The 9,869-nt window shown below is 43.6% G+C and overlaps 1 protein-coding gene across 1 annotated transcript in view; it reads right to left on the bottom strand.

The window, feature by feature from the left end:
• Window positions 1–4,240: 4,240 nt before the first annotated feature.
• LOC132405353 (semaphorin-4C-like) overlaps window positions 4,241–9,869 on the bottom strand; it is a 57,618-nt gene continuing 51,989 nt past the window's right edge. Inside the window, exons 13-14 of the mRNA XM_059990096.1 lie at window positions 8,983–9,041; window positions 4,241–5,979 (exon numbers count right to left, since the gene is read on the bottom strand). Of these exons, the coding sequence (XP_059846079.1) occupies window positions 5,657–5,979; window positions 8,983–9,041 (382 nt within the window). The 3' untranslated portion in view covers window positions 4,241–5,656. The remainder of the gene's footprint in view (window positions 5,980–8,982; window positions 9,042–9,869) is intronic.

Genomic DNA, 9,869 nt, shown 5'->3' with positions numbered 1-9,869 from the left:
TCAGCTGACCTCATTAACCGCTGCAGGGTCTTACGATCCGAAATGGTGCAATTTCCAAACCAGGCAGTGATGCAGCTGCTCAGGATGCTCTCAATACAACCCCTGTAGAATGTGATGAGGATGAGGGGTGGGAGATGGACTTTCCTCAGCCTTCGCATAAAGTAGAGATGCCGCTGGGCTTTCTTTGCTATGGAGCTGGTGTTGAGGGACCAGGTGAAATTCTCCATCAGGTGAACCCCAAGAAATTTGGTGCTCTTAGCAATCACTACTGAGGACCCGTTGATGTTCAGTGGAGAGTGGTCACTCCGTGCCCTCCTGAAGTCAACAACCATATCTTTTGTTCACATTCAGAGACAGGTTGTTGGCTGTGCACCAGTCTGTTAGCCGCTGCGCCTCCTCTCTGTAAGCTGACTCGTTGTTCTTGCTGATGAGACCCACTACGGTCGTGTCATCAGCGAACTTGATGATATGCTTCGAGCTGTGTGTTGCAGCACAGTCGTGGGTCAGCAGAGTGAACAGCAGTGGACTGAGCACACAGCCCAGTTTGTAGTTGAAAACTACAAAGGCTGATAAACAGCCAATGTGCAAATTAAGACAAACTGTGAAAATACAAAATAACCCAAATAATAATTAATTAATTAGATAATATTGAGAACATGAGTTGTAAGGTCCTTGAAAGTGAGTCCATAGGTTGTGGAATCAGTTCAGTGTTGAGCTAGGTGAAGTTATCCACGCTGGTTGAAGGGTAATAACTGTTCCTGAACCTGGTGGTGTGGGACCTAAGGCCCCTATACCTGCTTCTTGATTGCATCGGGGAGAAGAGAGCATGGCCTGGATAGTGGGGGTCCTTAGAACATAGAATACCTACAGCACAATACAGGCCCTTTGGCCCACAAAGCTATGCCAAACATGTCCTTACATTAGAGCTACTAGGGTTACCCATAGCCCTCCATTTTTCTGAGCTCTATGTACCTGTCCAGGAGTCTCTTGAAAGACCCTATCGTATCCGCCTCCACCACCATCGCTGGCAGCCCATTCCACGCATTCACCACTCTGTGTAAAAAAACTTACCCCTGACATCTCCTGTGTACCTACTTCCAAGTACCTTAAAACTATGCCCTCTGGTGCTAGTGTCACAGTGTGGGGGCAAGGGTGCTGGGGGAGGACCCAAGTGCAGGACACAAACACGTTTGGGAGGGTTAACTAAATTGAGTTTATTACTAGTTCCAAGGAGAGTCGTGATGCAAGGATAGAACAGAGAGAAATCAAGGAGAGCAAAGTGGAAGTGGGAATAGGCATAATGGACAAGGACTCAGGGCCTGGGCTAGAACTTGGAGCTGGGGAATCGGAGCCAGGATTCGGAGCTCGAGGATTGGAGCCAGGACTTGGAACACGGACCTCGGAGCCAGGACTAGATACTCAAATCTTGGAACCAGGACTCGATACTCAAACCTCGGAGCCAGGACTCGATACTCAAACCTCGGAGCCAGGACTCGATACTCAAACCTCGGAGCCAGGACTTGATACTCGAACTTCGGAGCCACGACTTGATACTTGAACACAGGACAAAGAACGCTGAGCCGGGACTCCTCCTTAGACACAGCGCATGGAGCCGGGACTCTTCTTATTCATGGGACAGACTCAGACACAGGACATAAAACAGTGAGCCGTGAATCCTCCTTAGACACAGGGACTCTTCTTGACACAGGATCAGGACCCTTCAGGATACAGGGCCGGGACCCCTTTTAAATACAGGACACGGATACGGAGCCCACACAACGATAGACGATACTATAACTGGGCACGAGTTTGCTCCAAGCAGTGGTGAGCTCCTGACTCACCCTGGATGGTTAACCTTGCCAGACCTGCTCTGACAAGGGAAGGTGGCTTGCTGGCACTGGTTTCAGGAGGAGACTTGGCTCGCTCTGGCAAGAAGCTTAGTTAGCTCCAGTTAGATGACTTTGGCTCGCACTAGCTTCCATGACTTTGTTAATGCTCTCGCGCCGAACGGCTGAAGCCGGAAACTTATAAACTGTAGGTTTGGTCGAGAGTAAATTGCCTTTAATCACCAAGCCCGAGGGACATGGAAAAACAGGGAATTAAAGGAAAACATGGAGTCAATGGTCCGGATTATAACACAAACAAGGTAAATTTAAAGAGAACCCAATCTGGACCATGACAGCTAGCCATTTCAGCCATGGGAAAAAGCCTCTGACTATCCACACGATCCAATGCCTCTCATCACCTTGTACACCTCTATCAGGTCACCTCTTATCCTCTGTCGCACTAAGGAGAAAAGGCTGAGTTCACTCAACATATTCTCCTAAGGCATGCTCCCCAATCCAGGCAACATCCTTGTAAATCTCCCCTGCATCCTTTCTATGGCTTCCACATCCTTTCTGCAGTGAGGTGACCAGAACTGAGCACAGTACTCCAAGTGGGGTCTGACCAGGGTCCTATACAGCTGCAACATTGCCTCTCGGCTCTTGATGATGCTTTCCTGCGGCAGTGCTCCTTGTAGATGTGCTCCTTTGTGGCAAAGGGCTTTTCCTGTGATGGACTGGGCTGTAACCAGTACTTTTTTGTAGGCTTTCCCATTCATGGGCATTGATGTTTCCATACCAGCCATGATATAGTCAGAGAGTACCATGCATCTGTAGAAGTTTGTTAAAATTTTAGAAGTCATACAGAATCTGCTCAAACTTCTAAGAAAGTAAGGTGCCACTGTGCTTTATTACATGTTGGTCTAAGGACAGATCCTCTGACCCTCAGGTGAAAGATCTCAATTACAGTCGTGTACTGTCTTCCAACAGCTGCCTTCATTTTTTTTTTCAGCATCTTTTGTAATTCTGGTTCCTATGAGCTGCCCAAATTGCTTGGTTTAAATAAGCTTCCCTAATCCACCACGATCCCATCTGCTGGACTGCATTACTTCCAAATGCAAGTGTGATATCATTCTGGTTTTCTGTAATGAAATGCATATCATAGTTCTCTTTATTCTTTTGTTTACTTCCTTCAGTGAAATTTCCCAGAAAGCTTCTCCGTATGGATGTACATCAATAACACATGACTTTAGTTTTAACAGCACCATCTTGAGATTGATGGCATGCTTCAAGAGGATATATTAGACACTGTTCCTGAGTCAAATTGACATGTCAGTAGTTTCCCTTGCACTGGCATCTTAACCTAAATGGTGTTTCTTCTTCTGAATTGACCATGTTTGAACCTGGTACTCTGACCTCATCTTTGCACAGCTCATTTCGTGATTGTTTACTGTGCTCTTCAACATATGACCTTCCAGTCCTCATTTTGCACACATCTTCCTATTGACAGGGAATTCCTTCATCAGCCACTTAAGCTGCTCTCCACAATATTTGCCATATCTAGGCCACATCTCCTGTACTTTCCCTGTGGTCTTGTTCTCCAACATATTATCTCCCTTCAGCTGAGCACAAATATCACAAGTATTAATGGAGTAAATGTGCCTGTGACCATGTTTGATGTGCTAAGTTACAATGTCAATCTAATCTGCAAACCTCCTTGAACTGGGTAAGAATGTTGTGAAATATCTTAGCTGTGGTTGCCCGCTTTGATGTACGGTACTCTAGGTCAATTCACACACCGTTCTTGTATTGCGTACAGCTGACACACACAAGAACATCTCAGGGTCACTTTGCAAATCATATCTCTTGGTGAGCCCTGTTGTAGGCCAGGCCCGCAGCCTGTGCTTTGTAGGCAGAGTTGTCTGCTTACAAAGCTGTCCTTTAACTTCAAACTGATTACAGTATTGCTTGTAATTTACAGTAAGAGCTGAACACTGGTTCTTGTTTGAATAAATTCCTACTATATTCGCATTATTTCTTAATTCCTGAATCACTAGCAGGTTGAATGTAAAGAACAGGTAATGGTCAACACTTTCACATCTTAGCTGAATGCAAAATGCAGTTGAAATATTGTCCAGGATCTCATTTGATCCTCTCCACTTGTAACGAACAAGATACAGTAAAGTTTATCTGTTCTGGTATATCTGCCATAGCCATCTTTATGTAGAGTCCATATCCTTTCAGCAAGTCACTTGTAAATCTCATGGCTTGAGCAGCCTTACTGTCCCAGTGTGTACCATCTTATCGTAATCACACAGCTCAGTATCTCTTGGCGCCTGCCCACAAACGATCCCCGCGGAGTGGGATCACAGATGATACTCGATGTTCTCATTCATTAACTCGCACTCCGAACACTGTGTCTTTTCATCTTTCTGTTATTTATTCATTTGCAAAGATGTGGCAGGATAATTGGTTACTTGTAAGAATATACAGTTGTTTATTAAAGAAATTTTATTTTACAAAGCAGTATCTTTTATCCTCTGTGTGCCTCATTCTGTACGGGCGGGCAATATCTCATCAGAGGTAAGCAAAGAGCATTTGAAAGTTTCTTCTCTGAAGGAGCACACAGGGGGAAACTGACGACATACTACACTTGTTAAATTAGTACCAACCGATCTTATACCTTCTTCCCTTATGAAAAGATACTGCTTCTATATGTAGCGTGGAAGTGCAGGCAAATTTGACAAAACGTGGAATTGTCAGTATACATATATTTTCTATGACAATTAAATTTGGAGTGCTTTTGGTCAGACAATAAATAAATATGGTTTTAAAGTAACAGCAACAAATTTCAAGTTATAAGCTTAATGTACAATAAATAAATTATAAAAAATTGATCAAAAAGTGAATTGGAACCAATGTTGGCTCCAGCGTCATAGATCAAAAAGCTCATTCTCCTTCCAGTGCTAAACAAAAGGAACCATTGTCTTAAAGTCAATATCTATAATCAGATTTACTGTTAAAAACTACAATGTAACCATGTCACTTGTGCTCATGTTCACACAAAATCTAGATAAAGTTCCTTTAAAGGGCATATTGATAGAACAGTACCAAGTTTCTGTGCTTTGTTTAAACAAAAATCCTAGAACGTACTACATCAACAGGTATGTGGGGTCATTTATAAATAAGACACTTAGTTTCTTCTTTCCAAGAAGAATTTTATATTCACATTATTTTCATGAGACCTAATCTTTGCAAAAGAGATTGGTCAATTCTATTCTTTCCAAGTACCTTTGGGTGAAGCTCACTAGTCAGCCTCTGTTTAAGGGAGAAAGAAGCCCTTATGACTTTCACACTCCAGTGTCCATTAAGTTTAAAGTTTGACAGTCAGCCAACCAGCTGACTGCAGAACAGGCACCTGGATACAGCTCACCAGACTAAAAAGACTGTACCAGCTTTGCTGCCATCAAATTAGGCTGTGACTCCAGAGGAGCCCTGAGGTATTCTGCGTTAGCAACAGTACAGATTTGAGCCTTCTATAAAATTGTCATGTGGAATAATTTTCCTGTTACAGAGGGACTGTTTAAGTTGACCCTTCAGGCTTGATAAAGTTCAGCCAACTGCCCCATCAGTGTTGATTGGGCAGTACTGATATAATGTCCATTTTACCATCCTGATAGTGGCAGAGGAAGGTACTTGAAATGGACTCCATTAGTTGTGCTCGAATGTTCCTCGGTTGTGACAAACAACCTTGTTATCAAGGTTAGTCGTTCTAGTCTCCAGAGAGAAGGTAATGTTCAGTTAATTGGATGGACTGTAATGAACAGGTAAAATTAAGTCCTCCTGGAGTTCAAAATAAAGAAGACGACTACTGCAACAAATGCAATAGGCAACATCAATGCTATCAACGCCACCCGTGATCGCCTGGACATGAGATGATAGGACGCTACCATCTGACGGATGCCATTTTCATGGCAATAACAGTCATAGTTGCCGAGTACATTTTCTGTCACTAGGAGTCCTGAACTATAGAAGTCGATCGTAATGTTCTTGTTGGGAGTCAGCCATTCACAGTGGGCCTTTGAAGAGGAGGGCTTGCAGTTGAGTACCACATCCGAACGGTGATCAATGACCAGAACAATTTCTTCTGCAGCTTCTAAAATGGATGAAAATATTAGCAAAGCAAACTTGAAGATGGGGAAAAAATTTAAAATATTAAGAACAAACATCTGCAGATGCTGGAAATCCAAGCAACACAAGCAAAATACTGGAGGAGCTCAATAGGCCAGGCAGCATCTATGGAAAAGAGTAAACGGTCGACATTTCATGCCGATATCTTTCATCGGGTATAGAGAAAAAAAGATGAGAAGTCACAGTAAGAAGGTGAGGGGAGGGGAGGAAGAAATACCTGGTAGTAGGTGATAAGTGAAACCAGGAGGTGGGAAGAATGAAATAAAGTGCTGAGAAGTCGATTGGTGAAAGAGATACAGGGCTGGAGAAGTGGGTATCTGACAGGAGAGGACAGAAGGCATGGAAGAAAGGGAAGTGGGAGGAGCACCAGAGGGAGGTGATGGGCAGGTAAACTGACAAGGTGATAGAGGGAAATGAGAATGTGGAATGGTGATGGGGGGGCCATTACTGAAAGTTTGAGAAATTTATGTTCATGCCATCACGTTGGAAGCTACCCAGACGGAATATGAGGTGTTGCTCCTCCAACCTCAGCTTGACCTCGTTGCAGCAATGGTCTGACGTGAAAAAATGGGAATGGGAATGGGAAGTGGAATTAAAATGAGTGGCCACTGGGAGATCCCACTTTTTCTGGTGGACAGAGTGTAGATGCTCAGCGAAGTGTTCTCCCAATCTACGTTGTGTCTCACCGATATGCACGAGGCCACACCAGGAGCACTGGATACAGTAGTTGATCCCAACGGACTCACAGGTGAAGTGTTGCCTCACTCAGAAGGACTGTTTGGAGCTCTGAATAGTAGTGAAAGAGTTGTTGGAGCTGGTGTAGCACTTGTTCCCCTTGCAAGGATAAGTGCCAGGAGGGAGATCAGTGAGGAGGGACAAATGGATAAGGGAGTTGCATAGGGAGCGATCCCTGTGGAAAGCAGAAAATGGAGGTGAGCGAAAGATGTGCTTGCTGGTGGGTTCCCACTGGAGATGGCAGAAGTTACTGAGAATTATGTGCTGGATGCGGAGGCTGATGAGATGGTAGGTGAGGACAAGAGGAACCTTATCTCTGGCGGGTTGGCAGGAAGATGGGATAAGGGCAGACGTGTATGAAATGGAAGCGATGCAGTTGAGGGCAGTGTTGATGGTGGAGAAAGGGAAGTCCCTCTCTTTGTAGAAGGAGGACATCTCCTTAGTTCTGGAATGAAAATCTTGATCCTGAGAGCAGATGCAGCGGAGATGGAGGAATTGAGAGAAGGGGGGGGGGGGTGGCATTTTTACAAGTAACAGGTTGGTAAGAGGTATAGTCCAGGTTGCTGTGAGAGACAGTAGGTTTATAAGAGGCATCAGCAGATAAACTGTCCCCAGAGGTACAGACAGGGAGATTGAGAAAGGGAAGGGAGGTGTCAGAAGTGGACCAAGTAAATCTGAGGGCAGGGTGGAAGTTGGTGAAATTGACAAGTTCAGCATGGGTGCAAATGCAGTACCAATGCTGTTGTTGATGTAACATAACATTATTACGAATACTATTCACTCTGAATGCACAAAGGTATTTGTGTCACATTTTAAACAATCCCAAATTACAAACTCCACCCCTGTTAAAGTGAAGAGTTCAACAGTGGAAAGTAGAAAAGGGGCTATCAAGCTTATTCTTCCGGTGTCAGAGTAATTACTAAAATAGTCAGAAACAAGGCTCTGCAGATAAAATCTGAACATTTGTTGCACAACAGTAGGGAATGGCTTTAAAAACTAGATTTAAAAAAAAGTTGTTAGAAGCCTACTTCACTTCAAACATTTCTCAATCAGAACCAAATGTATTGCTATAGCTCTTAATCTGCTCAAATGGTGTGAATGTCAATCTGCTGGATTTAGTCTAAACTGGAATTCAAAATTAAAAGGTGTTTGAACTTTTGGATAAGCAGGATAATACTCAATTACCATTTAGTTTGTGTTGAAGGGTCAGGGGGTTTGCAGAAGAACTTGGACAGATTGGGAGAATGGGCAAAGAAGTGGCAGACAGAATAATTGTGTCAGAAAGTGTATGGCCATGCATTTTGGAAGAAGAAATAAAAGTGTAGACTACGTTATAAACGGGGAGAAAATTCAAAAATCTGAGGTGCAAAGCGACTTGGTAATCCTTGAGCAGGGTTCCCTAAAGGTTAACTTGCCGGTTAAGTTGGTGGTGAGGAAGGCAAATGCAATGTTAGCATTCACTAGAATAGAATAGAATATAGGACCAGAATATAAGAACAAGGATGTGATGTTGAGGCATTATAAGGCATTGGTCAGACCGCATTTGGGAATATTGGGAGCAGCTCTGGACCCCTAATCTCAAGAAAAGAAGTGCTGGCATTGGAGGTGATCCACAGAAAGTTCACGAGAATGATTCCGGGAATGAAATGGTTAATGTGTTTGATGGCTCTGGGCCTGTATTCGCAGGAGTTTAGAACAATACTGGGGGGGGGGTGGGGGTGGAATCCCATTGAAACCTATTGAATATTGAAAGGCCTAGACGGAGTGGATGTTGAGAAAATGTTTCCTATAGTGGGTGAGTCTAGGACCAGAAGGCACAGTCTCAGAATGCAGGGACACATCCATTTAGAATAGAGATGAGGAAGAATTTCTTTAGCTAGAGGGTGGGGAATATGTGAAATTCATTGCCACAGATGGCTGTGGAGGCCAAGTTGCTGAGTATAATTAATGCAGAGGTTGAAAGGGATAATAGATCAGCCATGATGGAATGGTGGAGCAGACTTGATGGGCTGAGTGGCCTAATTCTGCTCCTATGTCTTATGGTCTTAAATTCCCATGGATCATAACCACCCAGCTGGGTTGGAATTAGAACCAGGTTCTGAAGACTGATTTCCAAGTTACTACAAATCCATTCACCATCAGCATGACAGCTAATCCCTGTATATGTCTGGGACCATGATTTATCTCAGGTTTTGCTGGATATTATTCCTGCATCCTCTGTAACCACTTTTACCTTTGTTTGGTGGGCACAATTCTGCAGCATTGCCTTTCTTAATGTCTTGTAAGAAGTCACTGCAAAGAACAAGAATATTCAGATTCAATCCAATATTATGGAGTCTATTTCAGTATCATGAGAAGTTTTTCAGTTGCCATACCACCTTACAGATACTTATACTGCTTTCAATGAATTCACTAAGAAGTCATGCCAGCAGTTCTATTTCATTATGGAGATTTGGTGTGTCACCAATGACTCTTATAAATTGCCACAGGTGGATAGTGGAGAGCATTCTGACTAGTTACATCCCAGCCTGCTATTGAGGCTCCAGTGCACAGGATCAAACAAGGCTGCAGAAGGATTATAGACTCAGCCAGCTCCATTGTGGGCACAGCTCTCCCCACCATTGAGGATATCTTCAAGAGGTGGTGCCTCAAGAAGATGGTATCTATCATTAGAGACCCTCACTATCTGGAACATGCTCTCTTCTTGTTATTACTGTCGGGGGAGGTACAGGAGCCTGAAGACCCACACTTAATAATTTCAGAACAGATACCCCCACCATCAGATTTCTGAATGCTACCTTGGAATTTTTTTCCACTGATTTTGTAATTTACAATGTTGATCTCTCTGCACTGTACTGCTGTCATAACAAGAAATTTCATGTCATGTCAGTGATATTGTGATCCTGATTCTGAGTGGTAATGATTGAAATTCTAAAGCACCAGAGGAAAGGGTGCGGAATTGTACCCAAATCTCAGACGTGTAAACATGTGTCTCCTCTGTCAACTGCACAAGGATCCAATACTGTCAACAAATCAGCAGCCTTTAACTCAGAGATTAAACAGAGCTCTTACTGGTGCTGAACAATTGCATTATCAGAAATACAATCCTTGGGATGCAAG

Source organism: Hypanus sabinus, chromosome 15 (genome assembly GCF_030144855.1).
Source record: "Hypanus sabinus isolate sHypSab1 chromosome 15, sHypSab1.hap1, whole genome shotgun sequence".
Lineage (NCBI taxonomy): Eukaryota > Metazoa > Chordata > Chondrichthyes > Myliobatiformes > Dasyatidae > Hypanus > Hypanus sabinus.
This window is presented reverse-complemented; position numbering and strand designations above follow the sequence as displayed.